The sequence below is a fragment of the Anolis carolinensis genome, chromosome 2, assembly GCF_035594765.1.
Source record: "Anolis carolinensis isolate JA03-04 chromosome 2, rAnoCar3.1.pri, whole genome shotgun sequence".
NCBI classification, from domain to species: Eukaryota; Metazoa; Chordata; class Lepidosauria; order Squamata; family Dactyloidae; genus Anolis; species Anolis carolinensis.
Window position 1 is genome coordinate 109163373 of NC_085842.1, and position 26877 is coordinate 109190249.

Here is a 26877-nt window from a genome sequence, read left to right on the forward strand (position 1 = left end):
CTGAAATGGGGAAGGAGAAAACGTTGGCTCACAGAGAAGAAAAACACCCCACTATCAAATTAGGTACATTGTTATTAAGAAATTGAACACATCAATTATTTCATGTAAAAATATCAAAATACATTTACATGAATTAAATCCCTGCAAAATTGTTCAGTGCTAAAACATATTAGAATCACACAAAAAGGTTAGGGAAATTTAATTTTTTTAAAAAAAAAATTGGAATGACCATTAATCTCATACACAGGTATCAGGAAAGTGTGAGGTGTTTGTGCAAGAAGGGTACGGAATATTACTTCACAGATTTAAAGCAAATTGTGGGTCAATGTTTTAGAAACACCTATTTACAATAATAGCTTATGTGAGCGAGATTGCAATTTCCATTTCATGTTGAACCAAATGTGTTTAACTGAGGAACTCTTATGTTCTCTCACCATCAGGTAAAGATTAGTATTTTGGTTTTAGTGCAAGCCATGCATTTAGCCAGAATTAACAGGTTTATAATTAACAGAGTTCTACTTAATAAAGAAACCTGGGTCAGGTAATGTGGTCCAGATCTTGTTTTAGATTCTCTTCTGTGCCATACATTGCAAGTATTAAAAAGTAGAAGCACCAATTACATTTCTTCTGCATGAAGTGTTTTGGCCTTAATAAATCTTCTAATTTACAAATCTTCCTGCTGCAATGGAGGATGCACTGGGAAGAGTAAAGAAGCTACAGAAAGACAAGAGAGAATCGGTTTTTAGCTTGCTAGCTTACTTAATTACATGAATTGTATAGCAAGAAAGCACATTCTCAAAAAAAAAAAAGGAACAAGAGGGTAACTTATTTGAGTCAGAGGAACTGGAAAGCCTAGTTATACAGAAATAAATGCAAAATTCCATATTGCTAGAATCAAAACATGTTTAACTTAGCAGTAAAGTTTAGTGATCACCACCATTTGATAAAGGAATACATAAATGTATAATTTTATTGTCACACCAAGGCTTAAATCCTGTTGTTCATCTTGACTAGTTGACCCACAATATTTACTTATGTGTTGACTCGCCATTCAACACCGACTGAATGGGTCTACTCTAGCTAGGCATTTGTTGTTGGGAATCCTTCAAGTCATTTCCAACTTAGCGTAACCCTAAAACAAATTTCTCAGGGTCTTCTTGGCAAGCTTTGTTGGACATTTGCCTTTGCTTTTCCCTCCAAGTCTGAAAGAGTGTGACATGCCCATAAGACCATCTTAAGTATTTACAATGGTCAGAGCCTAGCAAGCTACATGAAACTATTTTTGCTGAAACCATGTTTCATCTCTTGTTCAGATTATGCACTCAATATAATACTGCATTCTGAATCCTATCCTGTCATTAATGCCATAAATGTCTAAAGAAGCACTGAAAATATCCCAAACCACCCCAGAAACAAAGTTCTGTTGTAAATGAACTGTAAAATCCCTTATGGGCATGTCACACTCTTTCAGACTATAAAAGTGTTCAATACTTCCAAAATGGTTTGAAGCAGTCAAAAGAAGTCAAATCCATTAAGCACTGAAGTTTACTGCAACTCAGTATCTTTCTAAGTGGACGAGTGCAGTGCTCAGATGGTTTTGAAACAAATCATGCTTGAGATCCCATAACCTCCACAATGTCAGAACTTGCTTGATTTCCAAGTGCTTTATTACTTGGTTCAATTCTCATTCTCAGCAATTAACACTTTAAACGTCTTATACTGTATAACAGCGGTTCTCAACCTATGGGTCCCCAGATGTTTTGGCCCAGAAATCCTAACAGCTAGTAAACTGGTTGGGATTTCTGGGAGTTGTAAGCCAAAACACCTGGGGATCACTGAGAATCACTGCTGTATAGGAATTATAGTCTTCTGTGCGAGTTCAGCCTTCCCCTGGGCCCAGGTGTTGGGAGAAGCTTGCCATCCTTTTTCTGTAATCCATTTTCCAAGACAAGGGGAAAAAGCTAACCTTAGCTTTCTCATTTGGCTCCTTTATATTCTCCAGGACTTCAACATTGATAATATTGAAACTAATGTTAAAACTGCCTTTTGGGAAGTCAATGATGATAATACAGTAGGCCCTCACTTTTGTAGGGGTTAGGGTTGCTGGACCCCTGAAAAAAGCAGAATGAAAATAATAGTCCTACATTATCCCTGCCGACTCCTAGCACTTTATTCACTCTGGCCCCATCATCCATGTTGGCACAAGCCTCCCCCTCCCAAATAACCCAATTAGCCCCACTTTTCTGTTTTAATTTATATACTGTGTGTCTATTTTTAAAGGTTAATTAATTATTGCGTTATGTATTTTAATCTTGTAATTTTGTGATTTATGTATGTGTCGACTGTTGGCCATGGTGGTCCACGCCTTGGTCACCTCCAGGTTGGATTACTGCAATGCACTCTATGTGGGGCTGCTTTTGAAGATGGTTTGGAAACTTCAGTTGGTTCAGAGATCAGCGGCCAGATTAATAACAGAAGCTAGTTACAGAGAACGGTCAACTCCTCTGTTTAAACAGCTCCCCTGGCTACCGGTAAGTTTCCAGGCCCAATTCAAGGTGCAGGTTATTACCGATAAAGCCTTAAACGGTTCAGGACCTGCCTATTTCCGTGATCGCCTCCTCTCCTACGAACCGACGAGAACCCTAAGATCATCCGGGGAGGCGCTCCTCTCGCTCCCGCCTTTGTCTCAAATGCGGCTGGTGGGGACGAGGGAGAGGGCCTTCTCGGCAGTGGCCCCCTGGCTCTGGAACTCTCTCCCCAGGGACATCAGGTTAGCTCCTTCCCTGCCCATTTTCCGCCGGGAATTGAAAACATGGTTGTTCCGGAGCTCGTTTGAATGAATAGGCCCAGTAGATTTGTCATCAGAATACTTATGTTTATAAAACCGTACGGCACTTTATCACTGTTACTCATTTCCATGATATAGCACTTTACGAAACCCCACTGGTTCACTTTTACTCTGATTTTATCTGCCTGGATTTTGATGTATTGTTAATTATATTATTTTGTGTATCGTTAAAATGTTTTAAGTTTTGTCAAATATGTTGTGTCGTTGTTTGGGCTTGTTCCTGTTATGAGCTGTCCCGAGTCCCTTCGGGGAGATGGAGGTGGGATATAAGAAATAAATGTGTTATTATTATTATTATTATTATTATTATTATTATTATTATTATTATAGTTTCAAAAATATTTTTACCTGAGAGAACATCCCTTTATGAATTACTCTATCTTTCAGGGTGAAACTATTCCCAACTTCTTCTAGGAACTGATCAAAGAATCATGCTAGAGGACCTAGAGATTCCTAGGAATAATATATTAATCAAATCCGACCAAAGTTAAACCCAAAAATGTGGAGGGGTGCCTGTATATCACAATGCAACTTGCTCAAAACCTTCTCTAACCAGTACCAACACTTTACACATGCACACTTTAGGCTAGGCATGTTCTTCCAAGTGTTGATGGATATCTCCAATTGTTCCAGACATGTGGAGAACCAAAGGTTAACTTACCTTTGCTTTAGGGATTTATGAAAGCACTCATCCATATCAAAGCCAAACTCCACTACTCTGAATCTAACTAGTAAAGAAGAGCCTTATAGAATGGGTTTGGCTTTTCAACATGATCACTCATGTCAACAATTCATTTAAAGGCAAGACTTGATGTACCCAGAACAGTTTAACTGGGTGTGAGTTCTCTTCACTTTCTGGAGAGAAAAAAATCTTATGTCTATTCATATATCAACCATATAACTAATGTATTTGCCATCTTTTAAAAGTCCAGACAAACTCTAATTGCTACTGCGCCCATGTATCAGTCCAGGTATCAGAAGAGGGTGATGAGTTATAGCTAGAAAGGCCAAGGTCAGAAGGGTCCAACTATTTTCCCTCCCTCCCATTACACTACAGCCTTAATTACTTTTGAAGAAACGTGTAAAAATAAATCAACAAAGAATTCAAACTGAAATTTAATGTTTAATAAAAAGAAAGAAAGAAGTACAAAGGAAACTGAAAAAAGTTAACGTCTTTTAAAAAATGCATGAAACAAAAATGAGAGTGACATGGTAACATTTCATGAAAGTAACTCCATGGATTTTCCTGTTGATTCCTTGCAAGTAACATTCTTCCAGGTGCAATCATCTGCTCTTCTCTCATTTAAACAGATTACAAAATTAATAGCCAGCAAAAATACACAAGCTTTGAGTACAGAAAAATATGGGGTAAAGTTTAAAGAATACCTCTTTCCATTAGGAGAACTATGTATAGAACAGGAAAATCAGAATTGCTGGTTGTTTTCCTGTTTTTTTTACCTCACATAAATAGTGAGATGACCCGTCAAGCTTAGTTTTAAGATTTAATTTAAGATTAGTGTCACATTATAACAACCAGAAAAATATTAAATAATGTGTTGAATTACCATATACAATTTGGTCCCATACAAAAAAGAAAGTGAAGTACTGTACCAAACAGAACCCCAACCAAGAAAAAGGTATGGGCTTCTATTAACAAATAGATTAACATAGACAAGAGACAAATGAGGCCAGTATCACACCCAAAATGACAACTTTGTCAGCACAACATAAAGTATATATACATACACATATATAATTATAATAATTATTATTAATATATTGTTACATACATTCTGAATGTCTTCATCAGAAATATACTGCCACTGAGGCTATGTCTCTATGTGTTTTATCATTACCATAATTTCATAAACTTCCAAAAAAAGGCAGGGAGTTTCAGAAAGCCGATCAGAAAGAAAAGATTTGCATAGAAAATCTTGTTGGCTTTACGTATTGCTAGAAAAAGTTTGCATATCAGATAAAAACTTACTTCTACCAGCCTGCAATCTCCTTTGTGTTTATCTTCAGGCTGAATACAAAAAGTATCTTGGTCTCACAAAGGAAAACATGTTTTGCATTTTCTCTTTAACCAACCATGTGTCAAGATTGTCATAGCTATAAATTGTATCTGATCCTGTACACAACTCCCTCTTCCCCCGTTAGTCTTTTGAAAGTTACCTTTTAGAAAATAGATTTAGCTTAATAGAGGCACAGCCTTTTTTTCTTAAACAGAGGAGAGTCAGACTACAACAAAACTCCTTTCAGAAGTGTAAATATTCACTATGTCACACATTTGGTGACCTGCCATTTAAAAAGTACCTGTATAATTCTTTCATGAAGTTTTTTAAATCTCTTAGTAATATCAAGTAACACTGTAACAATTCTCAATATAATCAGACATTGGCCTTTAATGGAAAAAAAAAATAGAACTAGAGAATATTTGATCATTGAAGCATCTAAAGGAAGTTCAAGATGAAGAAGCTCAAGCCCACAACACAACTAAATGCTATGTCTGGAAAGGCAATTAAAATGCCTCTTATGTTATAAAAATTAAAATATAGGTTAAGCTACAGCTACACAGTACAGAAGGGAATTTAAGTGGAAGGCTAAAATATGTCCAGAGCAAAATGATCTTGGGAGAATTACTAATGTGACCCAGAGGTTGGGACCAGACATGATGGTCAAACCCAAAGCTGGTCTTAACTAAAGTAGATCTGTTAAAATGGTAAAGTAAGAATGATTAAAATCCCACTCATTCAATAGGTCTACTCTAGTTGGGACTCACAACTGGATTAGGCAGTTGTCTAGAGCTCACAGGTTTCACACTGAATGTGAGAGATGTATCCCACTTTGCACGCAATAGAGCAAAAATACTGACAACATCCAGTGTCTTTCCTGCATTCATCTGCTTTTCTATCTGGCAGCTTTAACGGCTAGTCAACACTTTCCTCTTATAAATAGAACAGATTGTAATCCCTGAAGGCAAGTATTGGATGGTATATGACCTAATTTAACTCTGTTCTGCCATCTAGCATCCTCATTCATGGAATTGTTTTGATTGTGCAAGTGATTTTCACATCATAAGGAGATACTTTGCTCTGGAGGGTCTGGAACTTTTCAAGCTCCATTTGGAGTTCTAACTCACAGAACTGTCAAGCGCACGTCTGGACCAGCCTACTGAATCCCTGGATTGCCTATTCTTTATAAGATGGGAAATTCCTGAAAACACACGCTGTTCAAAAACTTCCTTGGAAATATAGCTTCTCTCAAGGTATAGGGCAAGACAGGCATGTGGATTTAAGCCAAGTGAATTTCTGTTTAGTCAAGGAATTTCACTTTGGCTGGGTGGTCCCCGCAATGAAGTAAAACATATACACTTGCATCATTTAACAGCACAAACAAGGAAGAGACATGGTCTTCATAGGTATTCATCTCTACGTATCTATGTGCTTACGTTAGGCCAGTGCATCCCAGCAGGATATCTGATGTAGGTGATGGCATTTTGTTTCTTATGTGTCAGGGATTGGTACCACATTGGGGGTCCATTGACTACACCTTTTCTTTCTTGGAAATTCTCCAAGAACTGGCACTGGTCTACAGGCCACCACTCAAAATAGAAGTGCATTGGGCAACAACTCTCACTAAATAGTACATAGATGTTTTATTAAAAGCCATTTCTTCTGATTATCTGACCATTTTTAATCAAATGACAGTAGCCCTTAGCTACTGAGATAATCAAATCCTATGTGCTAAAATGAAGCAGAGAAGCACCATATTTGAAAGCCAACAGCTGAAGTGATTCTTTTTTTAATGGCATTTTATATATCTTACTTTTTATTATGCTAGTGGTCTTTATTTTTTAATGTATGTTTGAGGAAGGAACAGCTGTTCACACAGGAGCACACATATTGATTAACAAAAAGATGTTGCTTGTCTCCTCCATACTTTACAATAGGAGTGGGCAATGTGTTTTGGGGTCTCCAAGACCCTGCCCTCACAACACGACACCACAGAAACAAGCAGCAAATAAATAAAACAACTTCAAAACAAGCATATCCTACTTGTTTTAATGGCTTTCCTACATTTTCCATCCACATCCGATGGAGCCCTTTTGGCAATGGGAGGGCAGCCCACAGTGGGTTCCAGGGGCAAAACTAATCCCCAGACCTGGTGATGCTGCCTGGCCCAGTGCACAGACTCCTGATGAATCAAGTGGCATCCCAACCACAGAAAACTCTGACAAATGCTGTTTCTTACCACCCCGACATGCTACGCACAACATCCAAGATGTGTGTTGCTTAACAAAAACATTTATATAGTCATACACACTGGTGTGTAAGTTATGACATTCGGAGTTTCTTTCTTCAAAGAAAAAGCTTAATGTCTTACCTGTTACTTAACACACTTATGTTACTTTTTGTTGATCTTTTATATCAACATCAATTACAAAAAATGAAATTAAGTATGTATTGAATGCATTTAGGGGTAGTTTATAAATGAACAGTTATTCTATAGGTTTAAAGCAAATGAATTTACATCAAAGAAAACTCCCAACATTTCAAAACCAGACATCCGAAGCATTTTTCAAAGGGAATTTGCAAAGAAAAGGGAAATATTTCCTCTTCTTAACAATGTTAAGTCACAATCCATTCTCTGAAAAAGGCAGAAGATGATCTTTCATGTTGTTTCCCTCGGACAATGGCATGACAGAAGGATTCACAGAATGGGAAAGCAAAGCAACTAAAACACATGAATGCACAGAGTCCGCTCCTGGCATATAAATCTGCATGTTAAGGTTAACTGAAACAAAAACATAAGAAGCATGAATTAAAACAACAGAAATCAAACAAAAGGAAAACAAAATAGAGAATATAAACAGAAAATAAAATATAAATATACAGTTGAAAAATGTGAGATATTCTGGTCCTTTGGGCTTCCCCTTTCCCCAACTCAAAGTGCATACAGTTTTTACCACAATTCTTCAAGCCTGAAATAACACAATTACTTCCCTCCTGGCAGTAAGGGCTTAAAGCCCAAATTTGCTAATAATACTGGTCCCAAATTTTCACCTCTAGCTCCACCCAGCACTGGAATGTACACTCCTCCCCTGAGAACCTATCTGCAATTGAATTTGGGAAGCTCCAGGTCCTCAATTTATGGTTCATCTTAATAGCAGAGTACAGCTATTAAATAATACAAGAACTCAGGTTCAGCCGTTAGCTTTCCTCCATTTTTTAAGATCACCCTTAAGTCAGTATATGATAGTTTACAGAGTCTAGAGCAGGCATGGACAAACTTCAGTCCTTCAGGACTTCGACTCCTGGCAGAGGGCTGAAGTTTGTCCATACCTGCTCTAGAGCTAGCTCGGTCATGAGAGAAACTACAGTTATGCTATCACCTAGTGCCATTCATGCCTTTGTCAATTCATCTGAAATAATATCCATGAATAGACTGCTGATACTAGAACAGTGGCGCATAACCAGTCACCCGCCAGATGTTTTCGTTTTCAGCTCCCAGAATTCCTGACCATTGGACCAGCTGGCTAGGGCTTCTGGGAGTTGATGTTCCAAACACCTGGAGGACACAGAGATTCTACATCACCAAACTAGAACATAAGCATAGGAATGATTTTCTGAAGCATAGGATACTATGAGGTAGTTTTGCCAGTGCCTTGCTCTGAAATATAGCTTACAGCATGTTTCACTCATTGGTGGTCTTCCAGTCAAATACTAACCACAGCTGACCTGGCTTAGCTTCCAAAATTAGACAGAATCTTGTGCTTTCAGGGTATTTAGGCATAAGTCGTAGCTGCCAATGTCAGTCATAGCTATTGTTAACTGCCGATTTCACAACAGGAAATCGCAATATAAAGTTTACATGATAATTCAGATAAATACAATTATAATTATTAGAACATAACAATCGCTAGGGACAATGTTGTGGCTTGATTCTTCGTGGTGTCTAGGTCTTATGCTAGACAGGAACCCATAATAAGAGATTGGACAATTTATCTAACGGTTGCCACCTACTGGATGCAGTGGCTGCTACACTAGGTAGCAATTGGGTAAATCGTGTATGTCCATTCTGGTGCAGAATCAGATTTCTGCATACTCCTTCAGCACTTTCTCCTTAGTACAAATGATTACATTTATTTCAAAGAATTATCACAATCACACATGGCCTGTTATATCTTCCTAACACTGCAGTTGTGCTGAAGCTCATAATGCAATGAAAATATATCTGCAATAATAAAGTAGTCACTCAATTTTGCCTTCTGTATTTTGATTACTATAATATTTATATGATTAGCAGCAAGGCAACGGCCACACACACATGCCAGCTCAGTAAAGTCTGCCAAATATGCAAATACATTTTAGCCTAAATTTATCTATTTCATATGCATCTTTATTTTACTGCAAATGCCTTTTACTGTTCTCTATTTGTCATACCCGATTACTGACCTTAGTAAATTACATTTTCACCTATCAAATAAAGAAATTATACTGTGCCCATCTCATAATTAAGACAAATGTAATGAATTGTGTTTAATACTATCTGAGCCATAGGCCAGTTTTGTCAGTCTATAATTCATATCAATCATCATATAATTTTTAAAAGTAAACAGTTAAGTAAACAATATAAAACCACTTGTGCTTTATTGGATTTAAGCTGTTGATGCATATTATCACTCATATGTACTTTGGGAATGATTGTTGAACTTGCTAATAATTTTACAATACAGTTCAAGTTTGCACAGTGCAGGCTGGGCAAATTCTGCTTGAAGAGAAGAATCCGCTCTGGCAAAGTGTTATGTTCTGCTTACAAAAGGACCAGGCTCAATGCTGTATTTGGCCTCTCCCCATAGCATATGGAAAGATTCCTTTTGAATCCCCCAAAGAGTTGCTGTCAGTCATTGCAAACTAGGGGTGTGCACAATGCTACCTATGGGGCAATATGTGATCCTTACTAATAAAACCATATTTGGGCTCCCTGCACCATTCTATGCCCAAGGTAGGACTTTTTAAAAAGGAAGTGTATTCTAATGAAGACCTCTTTGAACTTAAAGTGGTTGACCCCACCCCATTCCCCAATACCCTTTAAGGCTGTTTGAGAGCATTTGAGGCCAATATTTTATATTCTGGTGGCAGGACTGTAGTGATACAGGTTCTCCAAAGTTTCCTGGGCAAAGCAAAGTTGGCCACCTCTATAGTCGTCAGTACTGAACTATGAAGTTCCTCAACTGACAACGTTTACAGCAGCTTCCTAACTCTGCCCTATGGCTCCCTTCCCTCCTCCATTTTAGGAACTCTTCTAAGTTGCTGTATATAGGCAAAAGCTTCCTTATGTATTTGCCGATGTAGTTCTGTGCTGTAGCTTGAGACACCATGTACTACATCCTTGTCCAGTCACTCCCTGGCTATATATTCGCCTAGGAGATAGCAATTCCACATGGAGCCAGGTCTGCAAGAATTATGCTTGGACAGAGCTGAGAATTTAATAGAGCAGGGACCAATCTCTCTTCTTCTTAATGTGCCCCATGGTGTAACTATGTGAAATACCATACATGGTACTGGCAAGAGCCAAGCTTTCCTAGGCCACAGTTCCCACAGCCAGAAACTTCCATGTTGTGGCCACGCTGGCTGGGGAAACTCGGGGAGTTTCATCCACAATGCTGTGAACCCAAAAAGAATAAAAAAAATTGAAGGCACTCTACGCAGGAAATGTCACCATTATTTTTTTCATTGTGAGATTTCAGTGCACTCCTGGAGAGAAAGGGGAAAGCCCTGAACCTGTACTTTTACGTGTCAACTTGAAATATGACTGCTAAATCCCAGGCTTGTAATCTCTCAATTATTACAATTATCACAAACTATTAAAATTGTCACAAACTGTTAATTTAAGATATATAAAAATAATACATGTAGGTAAAATGATGTGTGGCACGGTTTTCATCTAAATCCGTTCACATTTTCTTAACTGCAGGCAAATTAATCAAAAGCACTGGCTATAAATCTGCTATAAATCACAATCTGCTAAAGAGGCATACCATTTTAACATAGGGGCAGGAGGCGCATTGAGGTAGCAGGGTGGATCTACATCCAACCAAATTACAATGGAGAAGATGAGTGAGGGAGTGAAACCTGGCCAAAGAAATCCTATCCCCTTCCCAATCTGAAGGCAATGAGTTTCAAGATGCAGACAGGACTGTGAGACCTTGGTGAGCCACATTGGGGACCCCAGAGAGCAGACAATTGATAGCAGCCAGGAGTTCCCATTGCCTCTTTCAGAAATTGATTTATTCAGCACAAAACAGTGTTTCTCTTTATAGGTTGAAAGCCCATGTTACAAAATTTGGTGATGCACAAAAGTTGTTGCCGCCATTGGTTTACATGGCTATATAGAAAGACCAGACAAATTAAAGCCAGATTACTGGAGACAAGCATGGGAGGGGGGCTCTCTTCATCGTGCTTTCTTTGTAGGCCTTCCTGGGACATCTGGCTGGCCGCAATCACTCAAGGGAGAAGAGAGTTGTTGAACTGCAATCTCTACCAATCCTAGCCAGTAAAGGAAGGAGGATGGGAATTGCAATTTAAGAACATCTGGTTGCCCTCTCTGAGCCAGAACTGTCAGTTGTTCCAATAATTCCCATGTTCATGAGGAGAAGCTTATTTTTAGTGGCTCAACAGCACAGAACATGCTTTGTATTCAGAAGATGTCCACCAGCTCCAGATAAAAGGATTTTGAGTGACATTGTTGGAAAAGATCTCTACCGGAAACCCTGGACAGCTGCTGCCATTGAGAAAATATGATAACAGATTACATGAGCCTTGGGTCAATGAACTTATTCTTTACAAGATGGCTGAATATACTCATATAAGAACGAATATCACAGCTAAATGCTTCATTGCAGTTAGCTGTGATGGTTATCAGGAACAGGTTGACTATATCCCCATTTCCTAGTTTACTCTACCCCTGCTTTCAACCCTGCTCATTTTGTCTTCTATAAGAATATTTTAAAAAATAACCAATTGGATTTCAAGATCCCATACTACAAAAATTGGCAGTCCTTTTGTTGACTTTGCCAATAAAATTCTAATTTTGTTTGACGTCCAAGTTGGCCATCAGACAGAAATGTCTTTAAAATCAAAGATTCCAGGAATACCAATCCTGGGATCATTCTAAGTCTGAGCAGATGCAAGGCCTGTAGTCTTTGGAAAAGTTCTGAAACCAAGCATTACATTTATAGACCAATGCTGTGGCTTAGCCTCCATGTGTTTCTGAATGGAAAACTTGTGCTAATTAATCTTTATGTCATCTACCAAAATCACTCCCCAAAGCTTTTTTTGTTTTAGCTAACTAAGTGATCGGAAGTTTTATATAGCTAGGTAATTTTCTAAGTTAAAGTATATCTCATCAAATATGGAAACAAAGGGAAGATGAGGTCAGAGAATGCTTACTTTTTCTTGTCTTTATCTTTCTTCAGTGGTTGCTGTGAAGTGGCTTGCAGGGACTGGCACTGCAGGGTTTCAACGGCCACCTTTCGCCTGTTGAATGCATTCATCTCCTCCTCTAGCTCTTTTCGCTTCTCCTCCACCTTCCTCTTTTCTTCCTGGTGTATTCTTTTGAGATGTTCAAACTTCTCATGCAGCTGGAACAAGAAAAAGGAATTGGCCAGTCCAGTATAGGCTGCTTTCATTTCTACCTGGTGGTAGGATCAGATCCTATCCTATTGTAAGGGCCTCCGTGTCAAGCCAAACTGCAGAACTCACAGAAGGGAAAGAGTCCAGCAGCTATTCCACCATTCAGCGCTCCTGAAAAACCTATCTTAGCTGTCACTACAAGCAGGATCCCAAAAGGAGAAGTGGTAGGAAACCAGACCCTTCACACAGGCCTCCTAAAAAAAACCTTACTTGTTTGGCTTGCTGTGAGTTTTTTGAGCTATATGGTCATGTTCACAGATCATTCTCTCCTGCATCTGTTGCTGGCATCTTCAGAGAGAATTCTACTGCAACATGGTCATACAGCCCAAAAAACTCATAGCAACCCAGTGATTCTGGCCATGAAAGCCTTTGACAAAACTACATGTTTTGTTTCCTTCCCATTGACATTGTTCCTTTTAAGACTGGGGCTCTGTTGCAAGGAACTGTCTTTTATTGGTCAAATGAAAGACACTTCAGTAGCTTTTTTGGCTAAGGTGTGTGAATGAAATATAACACAAATTCAGGATCATTTAAACAAGTTGCAACAATATGAATATAGTTGCAGAAAGCTATCTTCCTATTTTTTCAGCACCAAGACAACCAATGAAGTTAACAGCTAGCTGTGTCTCCATGAAAGGACAAGGAACACACTACACCAAGATATGGTGGTGGCAACTAAAAGGAACACGTTTTAAAATTCATTCTGTTCATGAATTCTACAGAAAGGGCTACTTATACTTTAAGAACCTGATTATGTCTTAAAATTCCTATTGGAGACCTGCTTGCTGTCTCTCTATAAAAATCTGTAGGACTTCTCAGTGCCAGTCCCTACACTGCAGAACTACAACTTGATAGCTATATGGCCAACTCTGTTTGATATCAGGAGGTTTAAAATATATATTTGTGTTTTGGGAGAGGAGTATTTTCAACCAAACATGATTTTATAATGCTTTTCTTGGCTATCTAAGTTTTGGATTCATTCTGAATGCACTGATTCACTGTTTAATTCATTTATAATTGATTATCTTATGCTTTTCTTTGTTATCTAAGGTTTGGATTTAGTTTGAATGCACTATTCATTTTTGAATTTGTTTAAAAATGATGATTCATTAATATAATGTATTCTTAGAGAATTGCAAACCACTCTGGGAAGACCATAGTGTTGATAATGAAACAAAAAACACGTACTAATAATCTGTTAGAATCCAGGGAAACGAGAAAGAAAGTAATATCCCTTTGCATTGCAGACCCACAAAACTGGCTCTGCAGCAGTGAGAAAGCTCTGGAATCTATTTTCAGGTAACATGTAGGGTTGCCCTAGAAAAAGGAGGGGGAGAGAATGCCAAAACCTCTTCCAGAAGCACTCTGGGGGTCCATGCGGCTGCCAACCTCCCAGTCTGCCACATGCCTCCAAAACCCTGCTACTTACAATAATCCTATGGATTTTGCATGAGTTTTCTTGCACAAAGAAAGCTCAGAGGTGGTTTTGCCTATTCCTTCTTCTGGAATATAGCCTACAACACATGGGGTTTGTTGGCAGTATCCCATCTAAGTACTAACTGGGCTTGGCCCTACTTAAAATGCACTTCAGGTAAAGGTTTCCCCTGACATTAAGTCTAGTCGTGTCCAACTCTGGAGTTGGTGCTCAACTCCATTTCTAAGCCAAAGAGCCGTCGTTGCCCATAGACACCTCCACGGTCATGTGGTCGGCATGTCTACATGGAGTGCCATTACTTTCCCGCCAGAGCGGTACCTATTGACCTACTCACATTTAAATGTTTTCAAACTGCTAGGTTGGCAGAAGCTGCGGCTACCAGTGGGAGCTCACCCCTCTACCTGGATTCTAACCACTGACCTTCTGGTCAGCAAGTTCAGCAGCTCAGCGGTTTAAACCTCTGAGCCACCAGGGATTCCTTAAAATGCACTTACATTGTATAATTAATGTAGCTTGATACCACTTTAATTGCTATGACTCAATGCTATGGAATCCTGGGAGTTGTAATTGGTGAGGCACCAACAATCTTTGGCAGAAAAGGTTTCCAAGATCAGATGGGATCTTTAAGGTATTTAGACTGCAGATGCCATAGATAGATAAAAGCTCCCCTCTTCTGAAAATCAGCTGTAGAGCCGTTTGGGGAGCACATTCTCCTCCTTCACAAGTTTAATATCTCCATAAAGTGAAAGAGGGTCTTTATCACAGATTTCAATCTGCAGGCAAGGTTAATTCCTTGCCATACTTACTTCTCTCTCCTTCTCTTTCAATTCTGATTCTGTCTCCTTAACCTTGTTCACAAACATTTGTCTCATCTCTTCCTCTTTCCTCTGCAACTCACAAAGGAATTCTTTTCTTTTGGTCTCATACGTTTCTTGAAGGCTGTTGAAAACAAAGACAACAATGCAAGGCACACAAATTCCATATCATATCAACATTTTAAATGAGTTTGGAAAGAGAGTTAAAAATTATAACCAATCATAAAGATATGCACAAAGTATGAATGTAGAAAAGGGGAAAATACCTCAGCAGACAGAGAAATACAGATCAGCATTAAAACATTTTGTGTTACTGTCATAATACTTGCAAAAATTCTACAAATTTCACCAGAACCTCCTGCCTTTGCATATCCATGTAGGCATGGCAATGGAAAATTGAGTGATAGGTAATGCTTTCTCTCACCTGAAAGGCTGGTTGTCAGGATCAGTGTCTTTGAACCCCATTTCTTCTAGTTTACACCGCCTGTAGAGCTCATAGTGGCGAGTGTGAGTTTGTTCCCGAAGGTCTTCCATGTTGACCCGGATCAACATTTCTCGCAGCTTTACAAAGTCAGAATGGCTTTCATTTTCAACTGGTTAAGCAAAAACACATAGTGGAACCATTGATGAAAACTGATGTTTTGCTCTCTCATCTTCTCTAACTGACATCTCTGTGATTGGAATGTCGTCATAAACAGAATTTAAATAATATTTCATCTGGCAACAAAATCAGAACTTTGTGAGGTAGAAATTAGCATGTTCTAGGATTTAGTAAATTCACAATCTTTATTCAGAAGTAAGTCTCACACATGGCCCAACATGGCATATTCCCTAGCAATATTGATATCATTCCATTCTTTATAATGGAAGGACATATGTATTCGAAATGTTTATTCAACTGTTTCTTTTTGTATTTCTACTGTGTTTTAGAAAATAATTGAATCACAGAGTTGGAAGAGACCAAAAGGCCATCCAGTCCAACTCTCTGTCATGAAGGAATATATAATCAAGGCACTTCTGACAGACAGACATCCAGCTTTTGTTTAAAATTTTGATTATGGTAATAACACTTACATTGACATGCTAACAAGTAGACTGAAATACTATTCCCAATTAATGTTTTTCGTTATTGCTGAGACTGTTTTGATTCTTACAGACATGATCTTTATAGAAGTTTGAGTAATATTTCATTGTGCCATTCTGTGACAACCCAAGGCAACCGGATTCTGGCTAGAACTCAAGTCAGTGAGCTCACTGCTTGTGATGGATCCACACAAGGAGTCACTCCACAATGGCTACCAAAAGGCCTGCATACACCACACACACCACTGTCAAACATGCCCGACTTCCAACTTACCTTGTACAACACCCCATGGATACTGTCGAGCTCTCACCATTTTATTTCCAACCTTTACCTCTTCTGTGCTTCCCACAACAGCAAATGGTAAATGAGCCTAAAAGAATCATATGTAGTAATGCATTTCAGTGCAGAAGGCAAAATGTCACTTATCAGTCCTGCAGCACTGCCATTATCAGTCTGGTCTTAGCCTTCAAAGTCTCTCAGCATACAGAGACCTGCTTTCCATATCTGTGATAGCAAATAGTAGGCAGAGCTGCTACATACATATTTTTAAAACCTACAGTACTTGAAAAAGTCTTTAGCACACGCACACGCACACGCACATTTTGAAAAACAACAACCATATGTACATTTTTCAGCCATAAGGGAAAAATTGATACAAGACAAGGTCAGGACAAAAATGCACTAAAATCACAGTGGAATACTGTGAAATGCAGTGAAAGTGGGATGGAACTTAAATTCCAAAACTGATGATGATTACGATGATTTATTGTTTACCCATCACTCCCCAAGGCTCGAGGGGTGGGTACAACACAATTAAGAAATATAGATAAAAACAAGACCATTAAAACACATAAAAAGATGTAGATAGAAGATTAAAACACATAGCTGTACTAATAAATTGTGTGTTTAAACTGACAGGTTAAAATTGATTGGGTAGGCCTGCTGGAAGGTACCAGATCCCATCTGATTTTGGAAGCTACGCAGGGCAACTCTAGTTAGCACTTAGACTGATAACAAATACCAGATATAACTGGTATGTGTGTGTGTGTGTGTGTGTGTGTGAATGCTATCTATCTATCTATCTATCTATATATATATATATATATATATATATATATATATATATATATATCACATATATATATATATATATATATATATATATATATATATATACACATATATATATCTGATACATATATATCTGATACATATATAGCTGATATATCAGAGTAAGAAACTGCCAAAACCACTTCTGAATATGTCTTGCCTAAGAAAACCCTATGAAATTCAACATTGCAATTTGACAGGCAACCAATATTACACATTTAAGCAAGAGATACAAAAACCATGCCATTCCAATCAGGTAATGAGGTTGCTTTGGGCTACATAAGTACAAATTTTCAGCTTTCTGTCTACCAAGATGTACCAAAATACCTGTAGGTACTGAGACTCAAGTGCCTGTACATACATGATGTCAGACAGCCATCAACACCATGGCATTCTGCTGATTCCTCATACCATACAAAAATGAGCTCCCAGGTGAGAATGGGAATAGCAGTCCCTAAATACCACAATGAATTCTGTCAGTGTAATCTTCATTTGAAAATGTCATTTATGAAAATGTCACAAAATGGTACAAACAGAGTGGTAAAGACATCACTCACATTCATTACAGAGTTAATCTCAGCGACGGCGTCATCATCAGTGGGGAACTGATAAATCTGGACTCCATTACTGACCAGCTCACTCATTATTTTAATCTTGAACTTGTGCAATTCGCTCTTGGAGATGGTGTCGGCTTTGGCAATTATTGGAATGATGTTCACCTACATGGGAGAGAAAACCAGTGGATATAATTTAAAATTGCAATCTTTAAACCTATCATTCATTAAGCTGCAATCAATCAGTAAGAAATACAGCCAGAGCTGAAATAACTTAAAAGAAGCAAAGAGGCTGAGAGTTGTTATTCAATGGAGTAATTTTTAAAAAGTAATTTTGAAATACCTTATGTTTAATATTTGGAACCACTACATGAAGCAAAGAAAGGGAAATTCAAGATGAAATGATTTATGGACTTCAGAACAGGTCTGTAAATCACAGAAATATGTGTTTTCATAAGAATGGAAATTTTGAGTGGAACGTTCCAGTTATTAAGGGCTTTTCAATACTGAACTGACCGAAGTACTTTGACCAACCTATTTAATGCTTATTTAACATTAGAAGTAATAATTTGGCAGATATATAATTAGTAAAAAATAACTGTTATATGTATAATGAGCCTATGTATAATGAGTCTATTAACAGAAGGAAAATGTCCTCCTATGTTAGTACTACTCTGCCACATCAAACAGTTGGATTAGCCCATGTTACCATTCTGGTTTTGCACATGTAACTATCCTTCATTTTCTTGCATTCAGACAATATCTACCTTGCTCTGATGCAATGTGTTGTTTTCACCCTTAGCATAGCATGACTACATTCATCAGAGTACAGCAAAGAAAGACTGGGGCTGGACTGAATGCCGTGAAATCAATGTGCAAGGCAAGAGCAGTTGCTTAGCAATCCAGACAAAACTCACTAAACGTACCCTGTGCCAGTAATTGGCTTTCCATCCCAAATATCTATTTTCTCTGCACTAAAGGGATAAAGAAAAGCCAAGAAGGACCAGGATTCATGGTAATCCTTTCTGATTACAGTCTTATGCTTTGAAGAGGGAAATGATTGGGAAAAGTGACATTTTTGACCAGGATCCACCCCTGCATAACACCCCCCCCCCAAATACACAAACAATAGACATGCTGGTTTGTGGGGCGGGAAGTAATTACTTTCCATGGCAGTTCCTTGTAGTTCTGAGGGCTACAGTACTATATTACTAGGCAGGACCACCCTGAAGGTTCAAGACTGCTTCTGGAAAGAAAAGCTTAAAAAAAACCCTCCTCTCCTGCCCAGTGGTCTAGCAGGGCCCTGCACAAGATCGTTTGGATCTCAGCCTTTAATGCTCTGCCTAGGAGGCTTTGTGAACTAATAAAATTTGTGAACAGATGGCAGCCAACTTCAGGGTTAACATTTCTTTAAGCTAACTGCCAGATTATTTTATTCAGCAACTGCCAAGTAGCTGCTAAGAAACACAGTGGTGATTTAAAAAAAATGTGAATTAAGTGAGAAAGAATAAAAGGTGTTCACATGTTCCAAAAATGAAGGTGATGATGATGCACCAGGAGGCCACTAGAAATCAGAGTTCTAAGAACAGCCAGGAGACTGTTGGAACTGAGTCTGAAGCTGAATACCTGTCCACCTATCAATGCCCAAGTACACCAGTAATAGCTTTCCCATGTGCCAATTAGTGCAAAAAAGAAAAGAAAAACAAAGAAACAAAAAGTCCCCAGGCCAGGAAACTCTATTTGCACATGATTAGCTTGCTGTATGAAAACTGAAGTATGCCTCTCTCTTTCAGTGCAATATCCATTGGCTTTGCTATAAAAAATGACCTGGTGATGCATCTGTCCGAAGCACCCATCGGCATTAACAAATGACTCTCAACCCTTCAAACTAACCTTGCCAAAAACCAACAGGCAACCATCATAACTGCCTATGCACCAACACTAGATGCTGATGAAGACATCTAGGAAAATTTTTTACCGTCAGTTGGACACCATCTTGTCAGAGATACCTAAGGAAGACAAAATCACCCTCCTGGGTGATTTTAATGTGAGAGTTGGACGAGACTTCGACCTGTGGCCAGGGACCATAGGAAAAGATGAGGTTGGAAACAGCAACCAGAATGGCATCCTGCTTCTCACCAAATGTGTGGAACACAACCTTGTCATCCCAAGCACACTCTTCCACCAGAAAAAAAAAAGCTTAAGACATCATGGAAGCACCCTCGGTAAAAGAATTGGCACCTCTTAAGACTATGTAATTATACATGATAGAAACTGCCACAACGTGCTCCTCACAATAGCCATGACAGGTGTTGATGACAGCTGGGCAGACTATAGGATAATCCAATCCACAATGGCCATCAAGATTGCCCCGAAATGCAGACTCCAAGGAAGAAAGATAAGGCGTAAAATGAACACACAAACCCTTCAAGAGCCCTCCAAACAAGCCCTTCTCTAAACAACACCCAAGAATCATGTATTCATAGAACACACTGAAAATGTTGGGAAACATTGGAACAAACTGAAGACCTCCATCATCACAGCCTGCGAAAAAACCATTGGATACCAAACTAAGAAACATCAAGACTGGTTTGATGAAAATGACAACCAGATCCAACAGTTAATTGATAAGCTCAAGAAAGCCAACACCTTGAAGATGTCCATAATGCACGGGGATTCTTTAATGCCACAAAGGTCATCTATAGACAAGAAACCCTTTACATTCATTAGGTAGAACCAAACTTCTGAAGGATAAAAATCAATCGCACTAGATTGGAAAGAGAACTACCACAACCTCCTTAACCGTAACTCCAATGTGGCCGAAGAGGTTCTCTCACAAATCCCACAACAACAAACCAGGGATGAGCTTGCAGCACGGCCAAGTTTGGAGGAAGTCAGCAAAGCCATCGACCAACTAAAAAACAACAATGCCAGTGGATCTGATGGGATCCTTGCTGAAATCTTTAAAGAGGGTGGATCTGAGCTGACACAACAACTCCACCGGTTCACTGAAAAAATGTGGGTGACTGAGAAAATCCCAGCAGAGATGCCCCCATCATTACCCTTTAAAAAAATAACGAACTGTGGAAACCATCAAGCTATCTCCCTTCTAACCACAGCTGGGAAAATCCTCACAAGAATCCTTGCAAACTGCTTTTTACCTATTTCAGAAGACATCCTCCCGGAATCCCAGAATGGCCTCCGCCCCTCCAGAGGAACAGTGGACATGATCTTCACTGAACGACAGCTCCATGAAAAATGCAGGGAACAAAATCAATCTCTGCACATGGCAGAGGTTGATTTTCATTGACCTTGCAAAGGCATTCAACACAGTGAATTGTAGCGCTCTCTGGACCACCCTCCAAAAAATTGGATGCCCTACCAAATTTGAGAACATTCTGCGGCTCCTTCATGATGACATCATGACAACAGTCTTGGACAGCTCCCAAAGCGACCCATTTAAGGTGGAATCAGGTGTCTAACAGGGATGTGTTAATGCCCCAATTTTATTCACTATCTTCATCGCTATGATACTGACCTTGTTGATGGAAAGCTTCCTACCAGTGTGAAAATCATCTGTGGCAAGCTATTTAACCTCAGCAGACTGAAAGCGAAAACCAAGGTCACAACAACATCTGTTATAGAACTCCAATATGATGATAATAATGTAACCTGTGCTTATTCAGAAGATGTACAAGACCCTCTAAACACCTTTGCAGAAGCATACGAAAAGCTTGGCCTCTCACTGAACATTGAGAAAATCATTGCTCTTTTAGCAGGCACCAGCCAATCCCTCTGTAAGGCCAGAAATACAGCTTAATGGTGTAATGTTAGAAAATATTGACCATTTCCACTTCTTTGGCAGCCACCTTCCCAACCCTGTTATACGCCTGCGAAACATGGACCATCTGCAAAGGTCAAGTTCTGGAACAATTCCATCTTGCAAATCTCTTGGGAAGAAAGGCAGACAAATGTCAGCGTTCTGGAAGAAGCAAAGACCACCAGCACTGAAGCAACGATCCTCTGCCATCAACTCTGCTGGACCGGCCACATTATCCAAATATCTGATCACCGTCCCCCAAAGCAGTTACTATACTCCCAACTCAATAATAGAAAATGGAATGTTGGTGGACAGGAAAAGAGATTTTAAATGGGCTTAAAGCCAACCTTAAAAACTGTGGCATAGACACCGAGAACTGGGAAGCCCTTGGGTGTTTTAACTGGAAGTCTGCGGTGACCAACAGTGCTGTGGAATTCAAAGAGGCACAAATGGAGGGCAAAAGGGAGAAACGTGTCAAGAGGAAGGCACGTCAGGCCAACCTTGACCAGGACTGCCTTCCACCTGGAAATCAATGTCCTCACTGTGGAAGAACATGCGGATCAAGAATAGGTCTCTACAGCCACCTACGGACCCACCGCCAAGATACTACACTTGGAAGACAATCATACTCTGACATGAGTGATCACCAATGATTAATTGGCAATGCTTCAAAAGAATTGCAGGACTTGTTTAGACAGTCAGGAGAGGCTTTGGGCTTGTTTGCAACCCCCACCCCACCTCAGGTAAGAGGCTTCTTGCTTCCTTGTGCCACCTGGCAACCTGATTTTAAGGGTCAGTAGTTGAAAGAAATGCCCAGGACATCTGTTGTGTTTGGGCATATGGCAGCTCCTTTGGAATCCAACTCCTCTTTCAACATGGTATGAATTGCCACCCCAGAGGAATTCTAGAAGAGGCAACCCATTACTTTTTTGGAGGTCCAGAGAAAACAGGCAATCCCTCAATGGGCTAGGTAGGTGGCTTGGTAGGTAATTGCAGCAACAACATCAAAAGTGTTGGGAAACTACATGCATCCCCAGAGCTGCACTTTTTCCTCTGATGACTTGAAGGTTCCATGATTTCTAGCTTACCTGTCAACCTTACTTTACAACATTATGAAGAAAGCTAGACTCTGTCTCCTGGACTATCACCTGAAGCCATCAAGGGAAAGTGCACTCAAAGCTTTAAATACATATTATGTTACACAGTCAAGTCAAAATAAAGCAGTCACAGACCAGCCTCTTCCCATGTTTTTAAGAAACATAGTCATTTCTCTAAAGAGATCTGTACTTGACATATGGTGAGCCAAGATATAGGTCAATCAGTCAGGATTGGCTCTTTTGAACTTTGTGGTTATTTGACCCAGACTGCTAGACATGGTTCAATTCCAGTCCACCTCACATGTTTCAGTGGCAAATTCATCCATATTTTATAAAGCTGAAGAATTTGGCTTTGAAGATGATTTACTTTTGGTCTGTTTGGAAGTAATCAAATACAGCAGGCCACAGCTGCTTTGGTTATAAATTCAGCTGTGCACAAATGCATGGTGGAGGAAGAAACCACGCAGAAAGATCTTCTGCCCTGGAAAAGCCTGGTGAAGTCATTTGGATGAACAAGATACATTCGTATCATCACAAGAAACCCAGACAGTCTCCCCATGTCTGACATCATTGTGCTGACACTGCGGAGTGTTGAACAGCTGCCACCATTGATGCCTAACTAGTTCATATGCTTACCAAAACACAACTTTCCTATGTAGATGTCTGATCTCCAGCCAATGTGGTTTCTAAGTTACACTGCATCTAGGATGGGTTCTTGGAAAGAGGCAGAAGTGAGAGTAGGGAAATGAGAACATTAATAGAGGACAGCCTAAAATATTTTGTCAGCTGAGGCAAAGGGAAACATGGTGTGGTCTCACCACATGGACCCCTCCAGCTACAATAGTTCATCAGACTGGTAGCTTAGTCCTGGTGACAGGATAGCCATCTGTTTTACCCAAAGACAGGAGGCACTGGTACGGTTACATGAAATATACACCTCTACCTAATGTGTGCCCCGCACTACCGACTAACAGAAGCAGCTACCTTACTCTGCCTAATAGTAGTGCTGGTCTTGGCAGTATTTCCTATCTAATCCACATATTTTAAATTAATTCTTTAGTGTTTATCTTTCAGATTTATCCTGATTTCCACTGAATCCTTATATTCTCTCTGTCATTGTCCATTCTTCTGTAAAAAGCAGATAACATTTGTGTGCTTTCAGAAGTATGTTGCTAGCTATTCTATTAGGAACTATGCCACTGTTTATGAACTTCACTTGATCTGTACAAAGGGAGGGTGACACACTGACGCAGTGGACTCACACAGCCCTAGTTAGATACTTTTCTGATCTTGGATGGACATTTCATGCTTAAGTATTTCACACACAAAGACTGGTCAAAATTAAGCTTAACCACCACATCATAAGCTTGTTTACTTGGGAATGGTACTTACATTGTATATGCAGGTATGTCTTCTGTGCAAATATTGTATGGAACGTAAGGAATATCTGCATATAGAACTGGCATTATCATAAGCTGAGAGGCAGCTGCTGAGGTCAGAGGGAAATGTCAACATAATAGTCACAGCTTCATAGAAAGTGAACAGGCAATATTCAACACTGCCTGGGAATTGTGGCATGTATGGAGCTAAACATGTAAAATTGTATCTCCAGAGGACCAAGGATTCTTCACTTTGCTCCTTATTCACCTTGAAATAGCTATGCAGAGGTAACTAGGGAAGCTGAGCAGAGCCAATTATATAGCTTGCAAATGCTGTGAAAGAAAGCTATTGGGGGGAGATACAAACTAGATAGAGACTCACATGGCAGAGAATCAGAGAGCAGTAAAATAGGGAAAAGTTTAAATAGAGCTAGAATAGTCAGAGACAGAGTGGAGATATGAATTGGAGCACTATGAATGAGGAAAGATCTGGGATTTCTTGTTTCACTTGCATGTTAGATAATAAATATGGACATCCTTTTTTCTATAGTTGCATTTGACAGTTCCATTTAAGGTCACCCATACCACACTGAAGCCATATCATACTGGACAACATAACCTCTAGTCCATGATAGGGAGGGATCTTGAGAAAAGCACAGGGGCAGCCAAGAGAGATAACCCTAAACTACAATATTTGGGGAAATAATCAGGCCTACCCCATTGGGAGAAAAGATTTTGAGAAATGTGGCAAGACACCTTCTCACCACTGCAATTGGCCTATCATGTTCTGCATCCACTGGCACAGTTCAAAGTTCTTGAATCAAAGATTATTATTATTAGAGAGGAGTATGTTCATTTCTGCCCTCCAACAGACAAGATGTTCCTGATCATTCTTTAAAAAGGACACTGCTTATTTACTTAGTGAGCATTCTCTAAGTTTCAAAAGGCCACTCATTAGATATAAGATGTGAAAATGGCTGGGGGTTTTTTTGTTTCAAACATGAATCTTGTGCCGTTAATGACCTTTCTTGTCTGCCCCAAGCCCATGCAGCACCAATTTCAGAAGACTTGCTTTTTCTCTCTGCACTGTCATGCAGTAAATCAAGCGGCCAATTATCAGCTAGGTTCAATGAACACACACTGTAAGGAAACAATTATCTATGTTCCTAAGAGAAGTTCTGTTTAGCAACCACTGTTGCAAATGGCTGTTGCCTTAGATGCGCCCTAAAAGAACAATTTCTCACAGTAGCTGATGCATAAAAATAGCAGCATTGCACACAGGCCAATGTATTGCATGAATCGTCTTTTCGCCAGTTTTGTGTTCAGCTGGTAAGGACAGGATTTCCTTTGCTTCACTCACGGCTGAGGAATATTTGGCTTGTACAAGTTTAGGCCTACGACTTCCACCAGGCATGCTAGGCAAGGACAACAGTGAACAACTGTGGGGGTTGTTGTCCAAAACGATAAGCAAGCAAAAGGTTCTGCGCCCAACCTTTGCTTTAATGGACTGGCTTTTTCTAAATATCTCTGGTAGCACTGAAGTCATGCACCAATTCTGTACTGCCAATTCATTCCAGATTTTAGTCTTAAAGGATAATTCGAGGTGTTGAGATTAATTTGGGGATGAGTATATTGAACAGCTCCTTTAACATTCAGACTAAAATCCCATACAAATCATCACATTGACACAAAACACCATTAGCAACCACTGAATTTTATACTATTGAACAAGATCAGAAATTAGTCAGAACTGTTTTAATGAGTTGGGAGTAAAGTACTATACAGGCTGATTAATAAAGGCTAAATTACACCCTCTTTGGTGAATGAGAAATAGAAGTAGGAGTATGTATCAAAATTATTTTGTCTCAGTCTAGTTTTTATGGCACTGAATATTTGCAGATTTTTTTTGTTAACTGCCCTGAGTCCCTTCAGTGAGATAGGGCAGGATAAATAAAGTTTATATTATTTATTTTAAATAATAGTTGTGAGAGGATAGTTTTTGAACATTTCATCCAAAGTATCTTACATTTGAAATGCTTCCAGAAAAATGAAAAAGTGCTCACCTAGCCTATTATCTGGCCATGTTGACAGCTGAATACTGGAAATGTAGTACAGTAGAGTCTCACTTATCCAACATTCACTTATCCAAAGTTCTGGATTATCCAACACAGTCTGCCTTTTAGTAGTCAATGTTTTTGTAATTAATGTTTTCAATACATTGTGATGTTTTGGTACTAAATTTGTAAATACAGTAATTACTGTGTAGCATTACTGTGTATTGAACTACTTTTCCTGTCAAATTTGTTGTTAAACATGATGTTAGGTGCTTAATTTGTAAAATCATAACCTAATTTGATGTTTAATATGCTTTTCCTCAATCCCTCCTTATTATCCAACATATTCGTTTATCCAATGTTCTGTCGGCCCGTTTATGTTGGATAAGTGAGACTCTACTGTACTCCAAAATAGAAACTCTCTCTTTGCGCTAAACACATACATAGACAGAAAGCCAATATATACAGAGAGTGTGAACACTCACATACATACCTTACTATCCAGGTTCTTCATGGTTACCAGATCCAAAGACTTCAGTGAGTGGCCAGTTGGAGTGATAAAGTAAAGGCAAACATGGATTCTTGTATCATGATAATTAAAGAGGGAGCGCCGAATCTTCAGCTCTTCTTGTAAATAGTTTTCAAACTGCGTATCAATGTATTCCACTATAGGCCTGTAACTAAAAACGAATTCCATTAGCAACCTGAATGGTACAGTTAACTGAGACTAATGAGGTATTTTCATTTACGGTGTTTTAATGCTGCAAGGGTAACTACTTGTAAGAATAATGGCTAGTCAAAATGTTGTTCCTGCCTCTATGGGCCAAGGCTGTGTTAAGAATGTAAGTAGTAAGTAGAGGATGATGAAAAATTTTAAAAATTGATATTTTGTTCTTCTTTTCACAAAAGGCAGCACTAACCAAACCTATACAGAATGGAAGTCAGGAGTATTTTTGGAGATTTCAAAAATTAGCTACCTTGAG

The 26877-nt window shown here is 39.1% G+C and overlaps 1 protein-coding gene across 9 annotated transcripts in view; it reads right to left on the reverse strand.

Moving 5' to 3' along the window:
* Positions 1–26877, reverse strand: part of septin8 (septin 8) — an 82611-nt gene that overhangs the window by 9094 nt on the left and 46640 nt on the right. For 2 of the 9 annotated variants that reach the window (XM_062970386.1, XM_062970385.1), the window contains exons 4-10: positions 26388–26574; positions 17548–17709; positions 16154–16250; positions 15221–15389; positions 14788–14920; positions 12304–12494; positions 621–714 (exon numbers count right to left, since the gene is read on the reverse strand). In XM_062970386.1, the coding sequence (XP_062826456.1) occupies positions 660–714; positions 12304–12494; positions 14788–14920; positions 15221–15389; positions 16154–16250; positions 17548–17709; positions 26388–26574 (994 nt within the window). In that variant the 3' untranslated portion in view covers positions 621–659. Of the gene's footprint in view, positions 1–545; positions 715–3951; positions 7646–11114; positions 11636–12303; positions 12495–14787; positions 14921–15220; positions 15390–16153; positions 16251–17547; positions 17710–26387; positions 26575–26877 lie in introns of those variants that run through there. The other 7 variants (XM_062970384.1, XM_008104723.3, XM_008104724.3 and 4 more) reach the window with 5 other exon arrangements.